Here is a 22,500-nt window from a genome sequence, read left to right as displayed (position 1 = left end):
AGACAAGCTTGGACTGAAGGCAAAACCTCTGTAGCGCTCCACTTCCTGTTTCCAGACGCGTTTCCATGCGGTGACGGGCACTGCTCTCATTCCTCCGGTGACATTACATAACTTAAATTCAAATTAGGCAGAAATAAAACGGGTCTTTTTTTAAAACAAATATTTTACACCATAAGCAGACTTTGAAAACTAATTGTTTTCCTCTTTTTTTCTCATCTGCAATCAAAAAAGTATGCTACAAGCAGGGGTGGATCTCCATGTTTTCAGCGGGGCTGGCAAGGTATTAATAGGAGATCATATAACAGGGGACCATGGCGAGCAACTACCTTTCTTCCTCACTCTCCCGGTACCGCCCCGATATAATTAACCATCCCAAACTGAACTTGACCTGTCCCAAAATGTAAATGCTTGTGTTTTTGCATGTTGACATTCTGAAATGGATCTAAACTTATATGCAATACTATTTCAATAATCCATACAGTTGTGGGGCTCAAATCAATGTCTGAATGAATGTCAATCTGAATACACACACAATAATACACAATTGTCTTGCTTGTTTCATGGTGGGGCTAACATAGTTATTGGTGTGACTGTACTAAAAGTTTGGAAGTTTTGAAAAAAATAGTTTATAAAGGTTTGAAAAAAGTTGTGGAAAAAAAGTTTCAAAAAAGGTTTTTAAAAACGATTTCGGAAAAGACGTTTTGAAAATAATTTTGAAAGGTTGAAAAACTTTTTGCGGTTTTCTTTCAAAAATGTCTTTCATAAATATCATTGATGAGTACTTGATGAGGACTCTACTAAAAACTATATTCTACTGTATCCTGCTCTGCTTAATCGGTTGGAATAAAGGGTTTGAGCCCCTTTTCCCTCCTGCTAGAAGGACAGCAACAACGTTGATTGTCATTTGGGGAAGTAATTTTTTTTTAAGAAGTACATTTTTTAAATTATTATTTTACAATTGGTAAGAAAAATTATTTTATAATAATTTACTAACAGTATACATACATATTTGGATATTTATTTTTCATTGGTTTGGAAGCCCACTTGCAGTACCCTAATCAAATACTAGGGAATCGAACACAGGTTGGGAATAACTGCACTAGAAGTTTGTTACACATTTGACACATTTTAACTGAATAATTAATGTAACATGAGATAATGTATGAATTATTGTTGTACAGTCCAATAACAACAACATAAATCAGAAAACTCCAGTGATGATCAATGAGACTCTAGCAGATGGAAGCAGACAAAGCTGAGCCAATGAGGGTCATTTCAATGATGGGTTCAATCTGAAACAAGAAAAAAGTACAAAGTCTCACAACGATATAGATATTATCTCAGGGTAGCAGCAACTGAGCCGGTTATTAAGTCAGATTAGACATGATATCTTATGTCCACATAGTTCAAATCAAGGTCAGTAGGCCTAATCATGATAGTTCAGACCTCTCAAAGTTCTTGCATCCACCTACCTTTTCAGGATGGGCACTTTGAGGATAGCCAGCCGTTTGATCCTATTCGGATCGTAGACGCAGTCCTCCTCCTGTCCGCTTTTCACCATCCCTACATCTGGTGCGTTAGGTGGCAGCCAGGCAGTATCAAACCCATGGCTGTGCCATGTCTTCTGCATGGGGTCGCCCTGTCGGTCAATGACCTTCACCTTCCCCACCTCCACCTTCACCTTCAACACCACCCTTTTGGAGTCGGGCATGTCGTCATCGATGGGGTACTTGATGGCTTTGCGGATGTCCCGGGTCACGTACACGCCCTTGCCGAGCATGCCGTCTTTAGACTGCTGGAAGCCGCTTGCCCAGATGGCCTGGCCGATCTGTGAGGTTGTGCCGTGGTACATGACGTATGATTGGTGCTCCACGGGCTGCACGCCTCCCGTCAGCTGACCGCATCTAGAGGGGAGGAACACCAGACAGTAGCAGAGCACCAAACAATGCAGAGTTCTGATCTGCTGTACTACTATTAGTACATCCCTTTAGATAAGAGACTGTTAAATGAATAAAATATACATGACAGAGGGACTTAAACTACATTTAAATATGAACATGTTTTGTGTTTTGTTAAAATATGTTAACATAAAAATATTGACATATTTCTAGTGTGTGGTTTATCATTTTCATACACATTTTACATTTAGTCATATCACCAGTGACAGTGCAATATAACAGAGACAATTAGCCTAACTTACAGTTTTTTCATAACGGACACAACTTTGATTCTGGTTGGGTCATGGATACAGTCTTCCTCCAAGCTGCCAGGGCAGAGGACCCCTGATTTCAACCAGGCACTGTCATAATTACCCTGCCAAGTCTTCATCATGGGGTGATCTGGTTTGTCTATGACCAGAACTCTCCCCACGTTGACTCTTAACTTCAGGACTCTTTTCTTGCTTTTGGAGACACCTGGGGGATATTTCATGGCTTTCTGCATGTCTCTGCTGACGTAAACTCCAGCTCCGAGCGTTCTTCCCTGACCATCCGACCTATCAAATCCGTTCAGTTTAATCTTCTCTGCGTCAGCTTTGGTGGTCCCATGGTACATCACATAGACCCTCTCATCCTCAGGGTGTGTGTTGGTGTCTAGAAACTCTTCCACAAAGTAGGGAGAATTTGGATTTCTTGGTTTATAACCTTTACAGGCCATAGCTGAACTGCTTCTGTATAGATAAACCACTGCCTACAGTTGTGCTGTAATAGAAGTAAATGTAAAAACACCATTACAATGAGCCTTATGTCAAGTTCTCGTTCATCGCTTCAATCCCCCAAATATGGCTGAATCACTTCACTGTTGGCATTTCCATGCATTATAGAATCAGCAGAAAAGTGTTTTTTTTTTTAAATCTCTCTTTAAATATAACATTTCCCACAACGATTTATCAATTAACAAGCTCTGACGGACAGAGTAACTCTTACCTGCTTCTGAGAAGTGCAGCACTCAGACGTCAGGGGAGACAGCCTTATATCACGGCAGCTTAGCTTTCACATCACACTAGTTTCAGTTTCATTTCCTGAGAGAACAGCTCCTCAGTTTTATCTGTATGGAAGTTCAGAACAACCACGTCATCTCTGATAGGTTACAGGACTCGGGTCAATTCTACTGGAAATGTACATCCAGCCATTTTCAGAAAGATAAATGATTAATAAATATTTTGTTGTTTTACTGTTAATGCTAACAGTTCCAAATCCAACTAAACTGACGATAAACCCGAGTAGATATCCACACAAGTACAGCATTGTGTGCGTGACATGTTCTGCAGTGACTCAGACACTCCTTGGACAACACGTTTAGTATCTAACCATTTATTAACTTTTACAACTCAGCGTTATTCCTACTGTGATCGGCCCCCACTTCCGCACCCAGAAAACAGGAGTGGTATATATAGTACTATACTGTTGTATACAGTATACTATATATACTGTACAATATATATGTATTTGTGTTACACACACAATTACTGGGCAGACAGTCAGACCATTTTTGGTCTGTTTTGAAGCAAAGTCAATGGAAACCTGTTTTAAACAGCAGTTCTGACAAACATGAATCATCTGGAGTTGAAAAACACAGAACTAAGCATCGCCTGATCCTGCATCCAATAATACTCGTCCCTGACAGTATTCCTCGTTATGGCAACCTATAATAGCAGACTGTTTGTTCAGTCCCAGACTGCAGGAGCAGCAAGTTGATAAGAGTTTGGTTTCTAGAAGATTCTGAAGCCTGGAACAGCTTTGTAGTTATTGTATCCCTGAGACACCGAGGCTTGGGAATGAATCATTTCAAGAATCTGTAAGGACAATTATAAAATGGAGAAATACTACCACACCAAAAGTAGGGGACCTGTGCGTGTGTGTTTTCATACAGAGACACTGCTGTGTTGAAAAATAAGACTAATTTATTTAGCTACTTGGCCGTAACTGGCACAGTGGCACGACCGACATTTGGCAGAGCGGTAGGTAATAGATTCAATACAAAGTAAAACAAGGTTTCCCTTTAAATTAAAATACATACAGTCCACCAAAAGTAGGAGGCCAGTTCTGTAATTAATATCAGTCTTTGTGTTATAATCCATCAAATAAAAGACTTTTACCAGGAGTCAAAGAGCGCAAATAGATGTTTTCCCTCATCCTCCAGAGCAGATTGAGGTTTGTCGTCCTTTGGAACATTGTCAGAATGCTCTAGTGTGCTGTTGTCACAAGCCTTGACAGTCAAGGGGCATTCAGGTTTAAGATCTTCATTTTCTGACGTCAGAGGTGAAATCAGCTTTTCCCAGTTTTGTAACATGGACTCCAATAGGCTGGAGTCCGCAGGGTTTCCTGTTACAGTAGTTTTGATTGGTGGTGCGTCAGCACTAGGGATGCAGTTCTGGTTAGCGTGGTCACTGTCACTGTCTATGGTGATGATGGTGGGAGACGGCTTGTCGGTCCTCTCTTTGTTCCGGTGCTTTCTGCTCTTCTTCTTGTGTTTCTTCTTCTTCTTGTGGTGTCTCTTGGCGTGCTCCTCCACCGGAGGACTTCCCTCGTAGACGATCTCCACACTCAGACTCCTGCTCCTCTTCCTGGCCTTCTCCTTCGCTCTCTTCCACCTCTTCTCTCTGCCCTTCCTGTCTCTCACGGCCGAGGACGAAGAGTCCGGCTCCGGGTACGAGGACTTTGTGGACGACGTGTCCTTGGCAGGAAAATCCTCCAGGTGTCGAGTTTTGTACTTCCTCTTTCCGCCGGGTTTCTCGTGACGCGACCTCCTGCTGGAGGATGGAGAGGGGGCGGAGCTTGAGCAGCTCCTGGTCGAGGACCGCCGCCGGCGAGATTCCCGACTCCGGCTTCTGCTCCGAGAACGGGAGTGTGGCTCGGGGTCCCTGTGAGAGCTAGAGGAGTAGTGGCTCTTCCTGTCGATGTAGAACACCCCCCCTCCTCCTCCTCTCTCGTCCCTCTCCCGATGGTAGGGCAGGGGGTGCGACGCTCCATCGCCGGGATCGTGTCCTGAACGGCCGCCATCTTTGTCCCCTCTCCTACTCCGCTCGCCGTGTCTGAAACGAGGGTTGCGGTCTCGGCTTGGTGAGTGCGAGGGGCGTCGCCCACGGGAGGCGGGGCTCCTGGTGGTCCTGCCGGCCTGCCCGGGGCTCCTCCTCCTCTCCCCTCGCTCCCTGGATCGTTCTCTGCTTCGGGGCCGGCGCTGGCTGTCAGACTTCCCGGACGAGCTGTGCCTGCTCCCTGAGAGTGAGAAGTCATCGCGGGCGTCCCTGGAATCAAACAAATCCCGCCCCACCCTGGACTCTGCCCCCTCCAGCCTGGGGGCGCGGCAGGGCGGGGTGGAGGGGGGGCTGAGGCTGGAGAAGCGGATGTGCTGGTTCAGTCGAGCCTTCTCCTTCTTCTTTTCCTTCTTCTTTTTCTCCTTCTCCTCCTGGACGGACTCCTCAGAGTCCGAGGACAGCTTGACCAGCTCGGGGGTCCTCTCGGAAATGGGCTTCACGAACCCCACGATCACACAGTCTTCATCATCAGAGGAGGAAGACGCGCAATCCCCCCCTCCTCCTCTGTCTCCTCCGTCTCCACAGCTCCTATCGCCCTTCAAGAGAGACGAGTCAATCTGAATGGGGAGGCTTTTCTGTGTGGAGGCCGCCCCTCCTCCCCCTCCTGCTCCCCCCCCTCCTTCTCCTTCTCCTCCTCCCCATACTCCTCCAGCTCCTCTCCTCCCTCCTCCCACATCAGCCTTGAAGACAGACGGGTCGATCTGGATGTGGAGGCTCTCCCGAGTCGCTCCTCCTCCGCACGCCCCCTCCTCCTCCTCAGGGCTGCTGTCGGACTCGGAGTCCAGGACGGCCAGCGGCGGCGGCGCCCGGCCGGCCTCGGCGGCGGTGGAGTACGAGGGCCCTGGTGTCTCGTCGTCCCAGGCCGTCTGGCTCAGCGCCCCGCTGGACACGGAGTCAGCGGGGGGGTCCAGCTCCACTGAGCCCCCCCTCTCCCCCCCGTCCCCGTCCTCAGAGATGGCGATGACGGACGAGTCGGTGGTGTCGCCGTCGTTGGAGGAGGACGGGGCAGGGCAGTCGTAGACGGCGTGTTGGTCGTACGCCTCCATGTTGAACGGCGCCCGGGCAAAGCTGATGAACTCGTGCAGGAAGTGCTCGGTGCGGGCCTGCAGGAAGGGGCGGAGCTCCTCCTGGATGGCGCCATCTTCCATGTCGTACCTGAGAAAAGAGAGAGAAGTTACCAAAGAGTATGGAGTCCATCCTGTGTGCTTTGCTGCTTCTCTGAAGGTCGATGGTTTAACTACATCATCGTTATTATCCCGTTATTATCCCTGTTTCAAAAGTACCCGTGTCTGGCATAATCACACAGGACAAGTCTATTATCTAGTCCATGTTATCTCACACTGTCTTTCCACCCACCTGGTGATGCGAGACATGATGATGTGTTGCACAATGTTGACCAGCGAGCCGTGCGCTCCGTACAGGACCACCAGCTCCCTCTTCAGCCAGGGCACCAGCCTGTGCAGGCAGGCTGGGTTCCTCTGGTAGAAGTCTGCCGACGTGTCCCTGGAGCGGCCCCCGTCGCGCACGCTCCGCACCTTGATCCCGCGCCGGTACAGCGCCCTCCGGAAGCGCACCATCTCCTGCTCTTGCAGCGAGCGGACCTCGCGGCCCTCCCTCTCCGCTTTCCTCCGCGCCGCCAGGCGCACCACGAACCTCCGTAGCCTGCGGTCCTCGCGGGCATGGGCGGAGCCCGTCACCACACCCTCAAACATCACGCCGTTATCCGGCGGCGGGGACGTCCTCCTCTGGGCCTGGCGCCGCGCCCCGGTTAGCGTCGTCCGGTAACGGAAGCGCTCCCCTCCGAAGTTGCCGAAAGATCCATTCTCCGACGGCCGCAGGTCGTACTTCTTGAAGTCCGTCTCGGACTTGATAGTGTGGTAGATGGAGTTGAAGGGCTGCTTGCATAGTGGGCACTCTGCCTTGTTTTTGGACCACTCGTGGATGCAGCGGAAGCAGAACTTGTGGAGGCACAGATCCAGATAGGAGATGTTGTTGAAGCAGTCGAGGCAGATTGGGCACTTGGAGTCAGGGGAGGCTTCCCCCGACATCACCTCCGACAGCTTCCCCGCAGCTGTGCTGCTCTTCTGGCGCTGCCGGAGCGACGTCTTCGCCGTCGCCATGCTCTTGGAAAGAGGAAAAATCTAGTCATGATCGAATTCTGTTCACTACCGCGAGTAATAAGATTCACTACTACGAGTAATAACGAGAGTGGAGGGAAGTTGTTTGAGTATAATTTTAATGACAAGTTGAGGGTTAACTTTCTAAACAAGGCTGGCCTAGGTTAACCTTGCAGACTACACAACCGTCAACTCATACAATTCAACAAATGTTGCTTTAAATCATAGCTCTAGCTAACAATCGCCGGTATATATGTGATACTTTGGTCGACTCTAACGTTTCAGCAAAACCATGGTAGAACCATTTTAACCGGTGAACAAAGATTAGCTCCCATGTAGACGGCACGCCAGTGTCTGTGTACATAAACTAGGCTTGCTTTTTCCAACCAAATCGTTTGTTCTATATCAATATATTAGTAGTGTACTCAATACAGAGAGTATAATCATCTTCCTACTAGTAAGGTAGTTGACGGCCGTTAGTCAGCTGGCAAGCTAGCTAGCATACCACAAAAAGAGAGCTGGGAATCGGGGTAAAGTTACCTCGGCAATTCTTTAAGGTTCCTTTTGATGTTGGTGTCAATTAAATCCTCTTTCATGAATGATTCTCAAACTTCATCACTGTTATATGTATCCAGCCTCAATAACGATTTTATTTTCGAGTAATAAACCCTTCAGGGTTGGTCACTCGTTTCCAAATGTGATGTAATCTCAAAAATTCTGAAAACAATGTTGAAGCAAGGGATTATGGGATACCGAAAATTAGCCATTTTGCTTCCGTCCTCACAGGAAGTTAGTATTCTCGGTATGGTTCAAATGTGATTGCGCCATCTGTTGACTGTTCTTTGGAGGACAGTCAAGGAAGGCCTGATGCCTGCTTCAATACATGTTTTAATGGTAATTGGTAGGGCTACATTCAGATATTACTAAAAGTAAACTACCAAACTACTACAAAAAAGCATCTTAAAAACGATCTACATTACGGTTCATAAAGAAAATGCTCAACATATTTGTAAATATTTAATGACATATACACATTGTTTTTACAACAAGGACAAAAAGACATTGTAGATGTTTAGTTTTCTTGTGTCTTCAGTGGTGTCCGTGGCTCTCTGGTAGATCTGGAACAACTTCTCCGCTCTCCAGGACGGTGTCCCCCTGAGGTGAAGCGGGAACAAACCATCAGAAACAAACCTGATAGTTCACGTGCCCCGTTTTACGGTTAACCTTCGTCACAAATTTCTTTATATGTTTACACCGTGGGGGGAACGAGAAAATTACACAACTAACTTTAATTGAAGTTCATTTCCTAGGACTGGTTTTTACGTTACATTAAGAATGTGGTCTGACTACGTGTCCAATCATGTACTTACAGGAAACAGTCTGGGCTTCAGTTCCACGATTCCAAAGGGCCTTTTCTGTAATAAAGAACATTAATCACTGTCTCTGTGATTTGACAGATGCACAGAACAACTGGGCACTGAAATTCTTTAGGACAAGACAACGCAAAGCAACCTGGCATTACATATAAACTAGCTTTAACAAGGTTATTGTTTGAAAGATGCATTTGATACTCCTGCTTTAAAATTAACCCTCTTTAAGTAGCCTGGTTGTGTAATCCTGTACTGCTCTGCCAATTCAACATTTGACAGATTAGTGACTTATCATTGGGCAGATAATCATGGTCTTGGGTTGTAATTCTACATGCATTGCGGGAGAGAAGTTGTATACCGTTCAGTTTACTTACGTCTATGTGGTATTTCACGTAGTAGTGCACGATCCAGGCAGGGATTAGCAACCTGGTTACAGCGAACACTCCTCCGGTGTAGGCTTTGTACGTCTGTGAAATACATCATCTAGTTCAAGTCTTTTATTGTCAGATGCACAGAACTACACAAGGTCAGACTGGGCACTGAAATTCTTAGGACAAGACAACGCAAAGCAACCTGGGATAACATAACATATAAGTACTCAAAACATAAATGTAATATATGATAAGATAAAATATAAAAAAAACACCTAAATATACAAAATAATATACAATACAAACTAGTGAACATTTCAGACATTGCCTAGGCCTACTTCGCAGGGAAATAGTAGAATTCAATTGAGAACATCGGCAGGTAGCTTTCAGATAAAGGGCTGGTTATTTATATCTAGACTACACCATTCCATTCTTAATGGAAGTAAAGCAATGCTGTTTTACAGTTAAAATTGCATAGAAACTATGACAGTATGAATTGATGAGTGACGCGGATATTGTAAACAAGAGCCAGTTTGGCTAGCTAGCCAACTCGGAAACAACATCAATGTTAGCTACAGACAATGAAATTGAAAATTCAGAGGCTACTGCAAAAACTGTCTACAGTACACACAGCGTGCATGTATGCCAAAACGTTATAGCGACACGAACTCACGTAAAGCCGCCAAAGACTTTTGGGCTCTAGAAAGCTGGCCCAGAATTTAGCCACGGGCCCCGGCGCTTTCTGTGGGAGCACGGGCTCCCGTGGGCTCAGTTCCTGGTCCTTCAGCCATTGTCTCCTAAGCTTCGTAAGCTGCTCTTGACGCAGTTTCTCATCGACTGTGTAACCCGTCATAACGGCTGCTATAGGGTAACTTAAATGGCAATAAACTTGTTTTCAACCTTTCTGGCTGGTTACAATGACACCATGGAGGACACAGTTCCCTGTGCACGGTTCAAACTCACGAAGAAGGTTTAAATCACCCCCCCCCCCCAAAACATTACAGCGCCACTTAGTGGAGAGGGGTTCGATACCTGTCACTAGTTTTAAAATGTTCAAATTTCCATCTAAAGCAAAACTCACATACATTACGTAGGCCTATATTTGGAGTACATGAAGTATTGTATCAAGAGTGTTTTAGACTGGGCATTACAAACATTAATGGTGAATATTCACAGTATATTAATTGCAGTATATAATCAGAATCACAATCCGGCTTCAAACTTCAACGCCAATTTGTGGCCGTTCAGATTAGATTATTTATTATTTTTTAAATAAACAGACTCAAATACGGTATATTTTACTGGAGAAGCCCCACACGTTTTCCAAGTATCCACTAGATGGTCTTATAGGGCAAACTCGAATGACCGTCGCCTAAAATAGATTTGCTTTTTACTGTACTTATTTGTTAACGCAGAAAAAGCTGATTGAATGTAATAATAATAATACATTTGATTTGTATTGCACTTTAAATTACAGCAATCTCAAAGTGCTACAGAGCATATAATAATGCAAATACAAAATAATTAATAATAAATTAATAATAAAAAATATATATTTTAGCGTATATTCACGTTAAAATTCAAACGTCGTTGTGTTTTCTATGAATGCAGCCATTCATGATGCAAAGCGAGTTCTTGGCCAAGTTTGGAGAACTTCCGATTCAGAGTCAGCCGAGGAAACGCACGTCGATGTTTCGAAATAGGTAACATGACGGATCTAATTTTGTTTTCTTAAAAGGTTTGACATGGTACAGTAAAAGAGCAGGTACGTTAAGAATATTGATCGCTGTTACTTTATATGCACATTTCGTTGGTGCTGTTGTAGTGTATACAAATGGTTTAGCCAAGGTAGAAATCTGTCACTATCTAGGAATTATCCTGTGCTGCTAGGTACGCAACGGCGGAAGCTACAATGCTATAGCCAATGTTAGCTAATCTATCCTAACAACAAGTTACCGGGCTTCTGCTCAGATGTCAAAAGTGAATTCTGGACAACAGATATTTGTCGTTTATAGAATATACTAGTCACCGATCAGTGGTATCTTGCCGTGTAATATTTCATAATGCTAATGACTGAAACATCTTGAAGCACGACTTGAGCCAAATCAGAGAGCTATCAATGGTTAAGTCAAGGTGACATAGCTGTGTCGTTCATTCAGATTTACACCCAGCTGGTCAACCTGGTGAACAGATTCACTGAACGCTTCACATTAAACTTTAGGAAAACTTAAGCCTTGTTATACAACAGTAATAACAATAACAACTATGATCAACTTATGTCATGTTTTCTTTGTATCTCTTCAGGTTTGAACGTGGACTTTGGATGGAGACATAGCGGAGAGACCGCAATCTTAATCAAGTCTCAGTACCCTGTAGTGGGTGTCAGGCAGGGAGGGAGTGAGGGAGGGAAGGAGGGAGGGAGTGGGAGGGAGGGAGAAAGATGGCCAAGTACTTTGCTAATGAGTCGGACATCAGAAGCACGTGGGACCATGTGGTTTCTGCCTTCTGGCAGCGCTACCCCAACCCCTTCAGGTAGAAACCTGCAATCTGAACCATCCCTTAAAGTAGGATGGTGATGATGTTTAGTAATACAGATCAAGAGTTCCAAGGTGAAAATCACTCCAGTTTAACGCTTTGGTTAAAGCGTCTGCTCAATAAATATTTTATTACTATGATTATTATTATTTATTGTGTGTGTCCACCAATCAGCACTCACATAACATGTGACGTATCTCCACCTATCAGCACTCACGTTCTAACGGAGGATGTGGTGTACCGGGAAGTGACGGCGGACCACCGGCTTCTCTCCAGACGGCTCCTCACCAAGACCAATCGGCTTCCTCGGTGGGCGGAGCATATCTTCCCAGGCAACCTATCACGGTCTGTGTACATCGTAGAGGACTCCATCGTAGACCCGGTCACCAGGAGCATGACCACCTACACCTGGAACCTCAACCACACGAGGATCATGGTGAGGGCATGAACACACACACACACCACAACCACACCAGGCTGAATGTGAGGGGGGTGGAGGGGAACACGCACACAGAGAGAGACACACACACAAAGAGAGAGAGACACACACACAGCATGCATTGGAAGTAGAGATATTGGTTAACACTCATCAACCTTTCTTTCTCCCCTTTCCTCCCTCCATCTCTCCCCATGTCCACCTCTCCCTCCCCCTCTCTTTACCCCTCCCCCCTTCAGACGGTGGAGGAGAGGTGTGTGTACCAGGAGTCTGGGGAACGCCCCTCGTCCACCCAGCTCAGACGAGAGGCCTGGATCTCCTCTGGAGTCTACGGCCTGTCCAGACCAATACAAGTACACACACACACACACACTTAGACACACATTTCCAATGAGTTGAGAGACAAACAATGGTTGTCCAAAACAGAGGAATAGAGAGAGTCTGTTGTCTCTGTCTGAGTCTCTGTCTGAGTCTCTGTCTGAGTCTCTGTCTGAGTCTCTGTCTGAGTCTCTGTCTGAGTCTCTGTCTGAGTCTCTGTCTGCTCCTGCTCCCCAGGAGTTTGGTCTGGCTCGCTTCAAAAGCAACCAGGTGAAGGCCATGAAGGGACTGGAGTTTGCTCTGTCTAACCTGCACGGTACGTTCACATCACTCACACCCCCGTCACCACACTCTCTCCGTCTCTCTCCCTCCATATCTCTCTCCCTCCATCTCTGTCTACCTCCATCTCTCCTTCCATCTCTCTCTCCGTCTCTCTCCCTCATCTCTCCCTCCCTCCATCTCTCCCTCCATGTCCATGACTAATCAGCCTATGATTGCCTCGCCGCCAACTGCTTTCTGAGTGGAGGGTTCTGCTCATGCTATTAGGCCCTGATAGCCTAAGTACGCCTCTCTGAGATATCCTTCCCCCAAAGAAGGACATGCACAAGGTCCTCCTAGTCCCTGATTGGGACCATGACCCAGATTCAGCTGATGTCCCTCTGGTGAAGAAAACACTGAAACAACTTGTTGTAATTAGCTACATGAATTGAAGCTAGCCAGGGGTGAAGACTACATAGACCAGCCTCTCATTACTTAAGCACTAACTACAGAGCTACATCTGTATTATTTCCCGGCTGCTGCCCCCCCCCCCCCCAGGTCTGGGACTTGGGTTGCGTCTGACGGTGGTGGTGAGTACAGGATAGAAGCAGCACCCCGACATCAGGCTGGAGACCCCCTCAGCCTCCTCTCTCCACTAGCCCCCTCAGCCCCCTCTCTCCACTAGCCCCCCCAGCCCCCTCAGCCCCCTCTCTCCACTAGCCCCCCCAGCCCCCTCTCTCCACTAGCCCCCCCAGCCCCCTCAGCCCCCTCTCTCCACTAGCCCCCCCAGCCCCCTCTCTCCACTAGCCCCCCCAGCCCCCTCTCTCCACTAGCCCCCCCAGCCCCCTCAGCCCCCTCTCTCCACTAGCCCCCCCAGCCCCCTCTCTCCACTAGCCCCCCCAGCCCCCTCAGCCCCCTCTCTCCAATAGCCCCCCCAGCCCCCTCAGCCCCCTCTCTCCACTAGCCCCCCCAGCCCCCTCAGCCCCCTCTCTCCAATAGCCCCCCCAGCCCCCTCAGCCCCCTCTCTCCAATAGCCCCCCCAGCCCCCTCAGCCCCCTCTCTCCACTTAGCCCCCCCCCCAGCCCCCTCTATCCACCTAGCCCCCCCTCAGCCCCCTCTGTGCTGTGACCTCAGCTGACGACGTGAGGTCACACATTGTTCATTAAGTCAGTCTTCGGTCCAGCTTGCTGAATAAGCTGCTGTTCGGATTTTCCAAGAAAATATTGAAATTGAAATGGCTCCGAGCTCCACAACATTTCTAATTTCACACTTATTATTATTGCTCTTTCAACATTTCTCTCACAGACACTCACGCACGCACACACACACACACACACTCCACACACACGTCAGACACACAGAAACACACAGGCTGTGTTGCATGGGGCCTGGTTATGTGTGTCTGCAGACTAGGGTTCCCCAGCTAGGCCTCCATGCTCAGGGTTCCGGCAGGGAGGGGGTTGGAGCTGCTGGGGGAGGGTGGGTGAGGCAGGGAGGGGGTTGGAGCTGCTGGGGGAGGGTGGGTGAGGCAGGGAGGGGGTTGGAGCTGCTGGGGGAGGGTGGGTGAGGCAGGGAGGGGGTTGGAGCTGCTGGGGGAGGGTGGGTGAGGCAGGGAGGGGGTTGGAGCTGCGGGGGGGTAGAAAGGGGTGTAGTCATCACGGCAACATCAAAGGTGTTTTATTCGTGATGGCTTCATCTGTTTGCCGTCGCTTCAAGGGAGGTGGAAAGCTCTCACTGGGGCGTGTGTGAAGTGTTTGTGTATGTGAGAATGAGGGTGTGTGTGTGTGTGTGTGTATGTGTGTGTGTGTACGCTCAAAAAAGACTAAATGTGGAGGTGGAGGAAGAGAGGGAGGGGTGGGGGGAGAAAGGAAGGGGTGGGGGGATAGAGGGAGGGAGGGGTGGGGGGGAGATGAGGGGGGCTGGAGAGAAGGGGGAGGAGGGGGGGCAGTAGCTATTCTGGTCAGTCGGTTGCTTTTGGATTGGGTTCAAAGGAGTAGGAAGGGAAAGAGAGGGGAGAGTTGGGACTGATGGGGGAGAGAGGGGGGTGGTAGAGAGACATAGTGGAAGGACAGTGAGAGTGGGTGGTAGAGAGCCCTAGAGGAAGACAGAGTGTCCTGTGCTCTCCTGTTTGCAGCTACAGTGTGTTCCTGCTCTCAGGTTCCAGCTGCACTACTCAGGGAACACACTGACTGTGACCTCACACGCCTACTGTGACCTTACACTCCTACTGTGACCTCACACTGCTACTGTGACCTCACACTCCTACTGTGACCTCACACTCCTACTGTGACCTCACACTGCTACTGTGACCTCACACTCCTACTGTGACCTCACACTCCTACTGTGACCTCACACTGCTACTGTGACCTCACACTGCTACTGTGACCTCACACTCCTACTGTGACCTCACACTGCTACTGTGACCTCACCACCCCACCACCCCCTGGGGCCAGTTGCATAAACTTAGTTTAAGACTAGTCTTAGCCTTAGACTGTCTTAAATTGTCAGGTAAAACTAGTCTAATTAAGCCTGTCTGTTGCATAAATAGTAAGACTGACTTAATTTGAGGTAGAAAAGTTAGTCACCTCTAGCCTGGTCCTAACCAGACCCTCGTACATTTCATTTGTACAGAGGGTTTGGGATCTCTCCATTGACAAACGTTAACTTCCTTGAAGGTGGGTCCTGTGTTGAAGTTTAAAACTATTGGATCTGCCCAGAGCCACTCTGATCTGCCATAACCAATCGCAAGTGTTCGCCTTAGCCAACTCCTTCACCACTACTGTAACGGAGCTAGCTGCAGTAGCTGGAAAATCAAACTTTTCCCGAACCCCGTTCGGAGGAGGGCCACAACATCATGGCCACCAACAAAACTCAGCAAGGAATGTTCTTGCTCCGGCTTTTACTTATGTATATTCGGCAGCATTGCCACAACCACAGAATAACTTCGCTCGCATCTTTCTCTGCCGCCATTAATGAACTACTCAAACTAATGCACGACAGTAACGTAATCGTTCTCAGCCACCCCCTCTGTTCGCTGATTGGACCTACAAAAAATGTGTTTCTGAAAACTGACTTCAGAGCCTAGCTCCCAGACCTAGTACTGAAGCAAAATCCAAATTGAGCACAAGTACGTAGGAGGGCAGAGCCAGGCTAAGTCACCTCTCCCATTGGCTAAACCTTGCGGTAAGGGCTGAGTTGCTATGCCAACGATCTGTTAGTAGGCTACGTCATTATTGTAGCATAATTCATTACGAAAGGAAATACGTGTGTTATTTGTAACTGCAGAAAATGTTGATTGGGTTCTGCTCTTCCGCAGGATAAAATGTCATTTTATCAAACGAGTGAGTAGATGACAACATAACTCACTTTATTGACGCTAGCACCAGCCGGCATCTACATTGGAGTGTTGATAAATGGAATTAGCCTTGTGGGGTTAAATTAGGAACCTTAACAACTCATACACTAGCTCATTTGTTAATAAGACAACTTGTTTCAGTATTGTATTCCTCCAACAGATATAGGTTTTCATCAGGTTATAATGCTTTGATCTTCCTCCATTGTCGATGTTTTGTCCTCCATTTTTTCTTTTTCGCTATCTAAGGTTACCTTAAAAAAAAGAAAACGTTTTTCACTTTATTCAGACATTGATTTGAGCCCCACGACTCTAGGATTACTTAAAAACTGTTTCAAATAACCTAGACCCATGTCAGAATGTCAAAATGGAAAACACAAGAATTTACATTTTGGGACAGGTCAAGTTCAGTTAGGGACAGTTTGGGACAATACTGAGACAGTGAGGAAAAAACATGGTTCCAACCCTGCACATACACACACTTTGTGTGGTTGCCCTTCAGACCTGCTGTTTCATAATGACAGACTAGGGGGACTCCAGAATTGTATTCTCCCCCCCCCCACACACACACACACACACACACACACAACTGAGTTCATCACTCTGGATCAAAGGTTAAAGGTCAGAGTACAGCTGCCCCTGGTGGTTGTTTTTGGGGTCGTAGGTCAGAGGTCGAGGAGGATCCAGTTTGTCGGGTTATAAATGTTCTCTGACTCTCTATCTCTGCCTCTTCCTATTTATCTTCATCTTTCTCTCTACCTATTTATCTCTATCCATCTCTCTCTCTCTACTTATCTTACCTGTCTCTCGCTCGCTCTCTCTCTCTACTTATCTTACCTGTCTCTCGCTCGCTCTCTTTCTCTCTCTACTTATCTTTCCTGTCTCTCGCTCGCTCTCTCTCTCTACTTATCTTACCTGTCTCTCGCTCGCTCTCTCTCTCTCTCTACTTAACTTACCTGTCTCTCTCTCTACTTATCTTACCTGTCTCTCTCTCTACTTATCTTACCTGTCTGTCTCTCTCTCTACTCATCTTACCCGTCTCTCTTTCTCTCTCTCTACTTATCTTACCTGTCTCTCGCTCTCTCTCTCTACTTATCTTACCTGTCTCTCGCTCTCTCTCTCTCTACTTATCTTACCTGTCTCTCTCTCTCTCCCCCCCAGGAGAGACACCCCACCGGTTGCTCCGGAACACAGTGAAGGACGCGGCGCTGGTCGCCACGGAGAAAGCCAAAACCCTGGCCTCGGCTGCCACGGCAACGCAGAAACCTACGCAGTATGTGTGACAGTCCTGAGCCCTGGGCTGAAGAGCAACAAACACATACATACACACACATACACAAACACATACACGCACCACGCACACACACACCATGCACACACAATGAATGCCTTCTTCAAGAAGTCTCAGAAGTTTGCTCGAATGAGTGTGTCTGTCTGTCTGAATACACCCTCTGCTGAGGGGTGTCTGTCTGTCTGTCTGTCTGTCTGTCTGAATACACCCTCTGCTGAGGGTGTCTGTCTGTCTGTCTGTCTGTCTGTCTGAATACACCCTCTGCTGAGGGGTGTGGCCTCAGGGTCCAGTCTCCCCCTCCTCAGAGAACCCTCTGCTGATCCAGTCTCTGGTTCTGGCCAACTGCTGGCTGCCAAAGTGCTTGTGTATGGTTCCTCATCACTGCTGAGAGGCCCCGGTGCTGACACACTGACCCGTACGACAGTACTGCTTGTATGTACAGTACTGATATGTGTGTAAACCCAAATACAGGCTTCGCAAGGAGAGATGGTTATTTCCTGGAATTTATTTGTCTACGGTGTTCTAATGTGGGGGTTTATATTGTGTAAGCATTAATCGTGGAATCAAGTTATGGAATTTATTTTATACTGCCTTGTGAATCCTGCCAGTAACATACAAAAGAAAAGAATAAACATTATTTTTCAGTATCATATAACACAACTTGATGGAATTTTGTACAAGTTACTAACATGCTTGTACTCACACCATTATGCTGCAGTGTGATAGGAAAGGTACAAAAAATAAATTCATAATTTAAATTCTAAGAAACTGAGAAACTTACTGCTGTGGTATTTATTAATTGCTGTCATTGAGCTTTTATGTTGTAGTAGGCTACCTCTGTGTGCATCAGAGTATTTAAATGTGTTATAGCCTAGCCTACTACAATACAACTACAACATTACATTCCTTTTGTAATGGAATTGAGTCATTCAATAAAAGAAAATGTTAATAAGTGTCAAAAGTGTGATTTAATACGTCTCCGGTAGCTAATCAGGATTAACCGTAAGGAACGTGAACATTTGATTCATGACGATAGGATTTCTGGATGGTTTCTTCTTTCCTCCCTACTTTGTTATTGAATATTCTTGATGTTGCAGGAACGCACGTCCACCACTAGGGTGCGCTTACACTAGCTTCGTTCTGCTCTGCGTATTGATGACGCGCACCAAGTAACGTCAGTGACGTCACTTTACACTTCGATCGCTTATCTGTTAAAATAATTGTACCAGCGCCAAACCAAGAGCTCCAATTGAGTTGCATTTGTAGATGAGTACAGATGTATACTAGAATATATGATACAAATGTGTATTGTATTTGAACTGTTCCAAGTATTTAAAGAGATGAGTTTAATGCTGTAAATATTTGAAAACAAGACGGCAACAGCAACCTTATGTATAAAACATTTTTTATTATATTACAATGAAAAGATACACATTTACCTTCAAGAGTGCTAAAACTCGTTGCCAGCACCAGGTAATCGTGTGTTTGCACACACACTCACAAAAAAAACGTATATAACACATCTTCTGAATGCATATAATGACACTAAACAGGAACATGTTCACAGGTCTCTGACACACGACAACCCCTCCATCACTGTTACCCTGGCAACGATGCCAAGCACCAAGTCCCACTCCCTCACCACAGTAAAAAAAACAAAACAAAATCACCTAGGCCGTGTTCATACTCTCTCCTTCCTTCCTTCCTTCCCTCCTTCCTTCCTATGATGGAGCACACATCAGTAATGACACGTTTGGAACGAGCTGTGCAGCAAAACACACAACGTCCCCTACCCTCACGTGAGGTGGGTAGGTGGGTGGTGGGTGGGTGGTGGGTGGGTGGGTGGTGGGTGGGTGGTGGGTGGGTGGGTGGGGTAGAGGGGAACAGAGTACACTGCCTGACCATGGTCCAAGTCGACCCCCCCGCCCCCCTCTCTGTTAAAGCTATCGTTATGGAATTACGTAGAAACGTACTCTTATATACTCTTCGTAGAGGGTTCGGAACATCAAAGTGACTTGTTACATGGCAGGAATATAATGAGTAATTATTCTCTATCCTGGAATTGCGGTTTAGTTTTGTTGAGAAACACCATCGTGGGAAAGAAGAGGAAGGAATGCCTGCCTCTTCTTCTGGTCTTTTCCTGGGTGTCTCTGTGTTGCTCGTTTTTCTTTCTGGTTCTTGACATCTACACTATGCTGAAACCTCCTTTCATCCCCCAAACTATCTCTCTCCCTCTCTTCATCTCACCCCCTCTCTCTCCCTCTCTTCATCTCACCCCCTCTCTCCCTCTCTTCATCTCACCCCCTCTCTCTCCCTCTCTTCATCTCACCCCCTCTCTCTCCCTCTCTTCATCTCACCCCCTCTCTCTCCCTCTCTTCATCTCACCCCCTCTCTCTCCCTCTCTTCATCTCACCCCCTCTCTCTCCCTCTCTTCATCTCACCCCCTCTCTCTCCCGTGGCAGCCGATGTTTGTGCAGACAGCCTCAATCTTCATCACGCTGCGTTTTTGTTCTTGTAAAAAGGAAATCCCCCTCTCTGAGGGAGCTTACAGCAGTCGTCTGAAAGCAGAGGATCAACAAGCCGTCTGGACGTCTCTGTTCTGTTGGGCGTTTGGAGGAGGGAAGTTGATAAGGACGTTGATCAGGGAGCATCAAGTACATGTGATTATCAAGCTTTGTTTTTGCATTGCTACAGATATTGACAGGTAGTCCTGACAGACAACCTTTTGTCAGCTTTTCCAGGTGTTTCTCCACAAACAGGAGGGATTCCCTCCACAATCTATTTTGCTCAGTAGAATCTGTTCAGGATTGTTAAAGAAAAAAATTGACTTGTTTTCAAGGCACATCATTGAAATAGATTCCATAACAGCATTATCGTTGCATACATTATCCATAGATCATCCATACGTTATCTAGGCTTGTCACCCAGAGCACCCCAGTTGCTGAAACCAGCAGTCTCTCTAAACGTGTGCTATGTGCATTTTTTAAATGATGTCGTTGAAAATTTGTAATCTCATATCTGTCCGTGTCATTGTCTTTCCTTCTCCTCTACATCCTGCCTCATATCTCCTTTCTATGGGACGTTCTGTGCAAGACATATTCTTTTTTCAGTCACAAAATTGACTTGCACCAACTGAACAATTTGTTTTTGCTACTAACAGTCATGTGACCTTGACATGAAAGTAAACACAAAAAAAACAACAAACATTAAAAAACAAAAAAAAAGTAGTTTTTTTTCGAGTGCGTCAACACTTGCTTTTCAGGTTGTTACGGTTTGTCCTTCGTTCTTGCCAGGCGCCGCACCCAGAGCAGCCTGGACAGCAAGTAAGTAACTAACAGAGGTCAAATTCATCATCTGAAAATCCAACAGTAGAGGAGGGTCTGGAGGATGCACCAGTGCAGAGTTGAAGCCAGACCCCCCTGGGACCCCCCTGGGACCCCCCTGGGACCCCCCTGGGACCCCCCTGCCTCTCCCAGACCCCCCTGCCTCTCCCAGACCCCCCTGCCTCTCCCAGACCCCCCCTGCCCCCCTCCCCCACACACCACCAAGCCTCAAACAAAACACGTCCCGTTTCAGAAAGCACCCCAAGGTTCATATTGCTGTGTCTGTAGTGACACAACCCTGGTCAGCGGGGCTGGTTGAATAACACTTTGAAGGCTTGTGGGGGGTTGAAGTGGCGAGGGGGGCGGTTTGGGGGGGCAGTTTTTTTTGGGGGGGGGATCAGCGAACACCACTGAGACAGGGGAGCGTTAGAGCACCATGAGCTGCCTTTGACAAGTCCATTTTTGTATCCACTCCCCACACTTGGCGTAGATAGGCAGGCTGCACCAGAGGGTAGGTAGGCAGGCTGCACCAGAGGGTAGGTAGGCTGGCTGCACCCGAGGGGTCTCCCCAGACGGGCGCAAGGGCTTTGAGCTGCTCTTCACGCGGCCCCCAGCTGCCTTGAGGGAAGGTGGACCGACGGCACCATGTGGCATGGGGGGGCGGCGAGAGGGGTGGGGGGAGGAGTGTTAGGATGTGTGTGGAGGGGTGTGGAGGGTGGGATGTGGACCTGAGTAGGGAGGGAGGGAGGGAGGGAGGGAGGGAGGGAGGGAGGGAGGGAGGGAGGGAGGGAGGGAGGGAGGGAGGGAGGGAGGGAGGGAGGGAGGGAGGGAGGGAGGGAGGGAGGGAGGTGGACCTAAGTAGGGAGGGAGGGTACGGGGGGGGTCGGCACGACAACAGTCATCAAGGCTCTCTGAGGCCTCAGGATGGCTGTGGGAGGGGCCACAAGGGAGAGGCGGAGCCAGTATATACTAAGGCTCCTCCTCCTCTGTGCTTTCTCCCAATCCCAATCCCCTGGCCAGCCTTCGTCCTTCTCTCATATATATTTATATATAATATACTCTTCTTTTTTGTCTTTTCCATTTCAAGAGAACATTTAGGAAAATATAATACAAAATGTTATAGAGGAAATATAGTCTACACTGGCTAAAGTCACTTTCAGTGACTAACAGCTTTTTTTTACGCAGATTCATATATATATTTTTTTTCTTAATCTCATTTAAAACTTTTTGTGTTTTTTTTTGTGTGTATATTTTTGTCAGACCTGCCCTTTAAAGGATGCACAGATCCAACAACAAGTAGAACCATAGAGGCCTAGATACCTGTGTGTGTGTGTGTGTGTGTGTGTGTGTGTGTGTGTGTGTGTGTGTGTGTGTGTGTGTGTGTGTGTGTGTGTGAGTGTACCAAAAACATCAGTGTGCTGAACTAGTCTAGGCGGATCTTTCAGCAATGCCCAGATGGTTAAAAACAAATGAATGAACAAACAGGCAGCACAGTAAAATAAAGTAAGAGTGATCTATCTATTACTTCAGTTAATAGAGAAATAATAAAATGAATTTTGTTTGATTTTAGTTGGATTGTATTTACTTAGCTACATTTCTACAGAGTTGATCATTAGAGCGGGCTTTTTTTTGTTTTTTTGTTCTTTTTTTTCACTTACTCTACAGCTATGACTTGTCAATGGAAAGAATGCATGCACACACGCACACACACACACACACACGGTCGGCAATGCCTGTAAAGGACAAGAGTGCTATGATGGTTGTAGCCTGGGGTAGGTAGGAGGAGAGGGTGAATAATCTGGTAGTAAACAGCAAGGTGGATCTGTTGATCCACCCTCCCCTCTACCCTCCCAGTTGCCCTCTCTAACATGGCCTCACCAGGCAACACCAGGCTGCCATTTTGGGGATGGATTCTCCCCCAGTGTTCTGCGGCTGACCCCAGCTAAAGTCAGCGATTCAGGAAGTTGTCATACACTTCCTGTCGTTATTGCTACATCGATTTCGCTACTGAGAAGTAAACAAGATTATTTATATTTTTTATTCAGGGTCTCTTTGAAACTAGAGAGGATCTGTTTCTGCCCCTGAACCTGGCAG

The 22,500-nt window shown here is 47.1% G+C and overlaps 5 protein-coding genes across 7 annotated transcripts in view; 1 reads left to right on the top strand and 4 right to left on the bottom strand.

The window, feature by feature from the left end:
* mtap (methylthioadenosine phosphorylase) overlaps positions 1 to 82 on the bottom strand; it is a 6,216-nt gene extending 6,134 nt beyond the window's left edge. For both annotated transcript variants that reach the window (XM_084687254.1, XM_084687255.1), the window contains exon 1: positions 1 to 82. This exon is cut by the window's left edge and continues 61 nt beyond it. The gene's annotated coding sequence lies outside the window, so the exon portion shown is untranslated.
* Positions 83 to 998: 916 nt separating this feature from the next.
* LOC146237146 (uncharacterized) lies at positions 999 to 3,081 on the bottom strand. Its single transcript, XM_084687256.1, has 4 exons — positions 2,925 to 3,081; positions 2,201 to 2,699; positions 1,473 to 1,904; positions 999 to 1,292 (listed from the first exon to the last, which is right to left on the bottom strand). The coding sequence occupies exons 2-4, from the start codon at positions 2,653 to 2,655 to the stop codon at positions 1,271 to 1,273; spliced, it is 909 nt and encodes a 302-aa protein (XP_084543382.1). The 5' UTR covers positions 2,656 to 2,699; positions 2,925 to 3,081; the 3' UTR covers positions 999 to 1,270.
* Positions 3,082 to 3,295: 214 nt separating this feature from the next.
* Positions 3,296 to 7,864, bottom strand: toporsa (topoisomerase I binding, arginine/serine-rich a). The gene is made up of 3 exons (XM_084687253.1): positions 7,693 to 7,864; positions 6,392 to 7,158; positions 3,296 to 6,190 (listed from the first exon to the last, which is right to left on the bottom strand). Exons 2-3 carry the CDS (start codon positions 7,153 to 7,155, stop codon positions 4,093 to 4,095), a joined length of 2,862 nt encoding a protein of 953 aa, XP_084543379.1. The 5' UTR covers positions 7,156 to 7,158; positions 7,693 to 7,864; the 3' UTR covers positions 3,296 to 4,092.
* Positions 7,865 to 8,156: 292 nt separating this feature from the next.
* ndufb6 (NADH:ubiquinone oxidoreductase subunit B) lies at positions 8,157 to 9,861 on the bottom strand. The gene is made up of 4 exons (XM_084687259.1): positions 9,567 to 9,861; positions 8,897 to 8,989; positions 8,523 to 8,567; positions 8,157 to 8,307 (listed from the first exon to the last, which is right to left on the bottom strand). The coding sequence occupies exons 1-4, from the start codon at positions 9,744 to 9,746 to the stop codon at positions 8,242 to 8,244; spliced, it is 384 nt and encodes a 127-aa protein (XP_084543385.1). The 5' UTR covers positions 9,747 to 9,861; the 3' UTR covers positions 8,157 to 8,241.
* Positions 9,862 to 10,541: 680 nt separating this feature from the next.
* Positions 10,542 to 18,035, top strand: LOC146237143 (PRELI domain-containing protein 1, mitochondrial-like). 2 transcript variants are annotated; one of them, XM_084687257.1, is made up of 6 exons: positions 10,542 to 10,658; positions 11,198 to 11,425; positions 11,639 to 11,864; positions 12,104 to 12,217; positions 12,420 to 12,498; positions 16,954 to 18,035. In XM_084687257.1, exons 2-6 carry the CDS (start codon positions 11,334 to 11,336, stop codon positions 17,073 to 17,075), a joined length of 633 nt encoding a protein of 210 aa, XP_084543383.1. In that variant the 5' UTR covers positions 10,542 to 10,658; positions 11,198 to 11,333; the 3' UTR covers positions 17,076 to 18,035. The 2 variants fall into 2 exon arrangements, with proteins under 2 accessions (XP_084543383.1, XP_084543384.1); XM_084687258.1 differs by having other exon boundaries at positions 10,576 to 10,596.
* The last annotated feature ends 4,465 nt before the right edge of the window (positions 18,036 to 22,500 follow it).

The sequence above is a fragment of the Hypomesus nipponensis genome, chromosome 22 (assembly GCF_054491055.1).
Source record: "Hypomesus nipponensis isolate SF chromosome 22, ASM5449105v1, whole genome shotgun sequence".
NCBI lineage: Eukaryota > Metazoa > Chordata > Actinopteri > Osmeriformes > Osmeridae > Hypomesus > Hypomesus nipponensis.
Note: the sequence above shows the minus strand (reverse complement) of the source record. Positions and strands in the feature narration are given on the sequence as shown.

Coding starts and splice junctions, on each gene's coding strand:
- LOC146237146 (XM_084687256.1), bottom strand. CDS start 2,655: ATGGCCTGTAAAGGTTATAAACCAAGAAATCCAAATTCTCCCTACTTT. Junction 1,905..2,200: donor GTGTCCGTTATGAAAAAACT/GTAAGTTAGGCT, acceptor CCTCCCCTCTAG/ATGCGGTCAGCTGACGGGAG. Junction 1,293..1,472: donor AAAGTGCCCATCCTGAAAAG/GTAGGTGGATGC, acceptor TTCTTGTTTCAG/ATTGAACCCATCATTGAAAT.
- toporsa (XM_084687253.1), bottom strand. CDS start 7,155: ATGGCGACGGCGAAGACGTCGCTCCGGCAGCGCCAGAAGAGCAGCACA. Junction 6,191..6,391: donor ATCATGTCTCGCATCACCAG/GTGGGTGGAAAG, acceptor CTCTTTTCTCAG/GTACGACATGGAAGATGGCG.
- ndufb6 (XM_084687259.1), bottom strand. CDS start 9,746: ATGACGGGTTACACAGTCGATGAGAAACTGCGTCAAGAGCAGCTTACG. Junction 8,568..8,896: donor ACGTGAAATACCACATAGAC/GTAAGTAAACTG, acceptor TCTTTATTACAG/AAAAGGCCCTTTGGAATCGT. Junction 8,308..8,522: donor TGAAGCCCAGACTGTTTCCT/GTAAGTACATGA, acceptor GCTTCACCTCAG/GGGGACACCGTCCTGGAGAG.
- LOC146237143 (XM_084687257.1), top strand. CDS start 11,334: ATGGCCAAGTACTTTGCTAATGAGTCGGACATCAGAAGCACGTGGGAC. Junction 11,865..12,103: donor TCAACCACACGAGGATCATG/GTGAGGGCATGA, acceptor TCCCCCCTTCAG/ACGGTGGAGGAGAGGTGTGT. Junction 12,499..16,953: donor TGCTCTGTCTAACCTGCACG/GTACGTTCACAT, acceptor TCTCCCCCCCAG/GAGAGACACCCCACCGGTTG.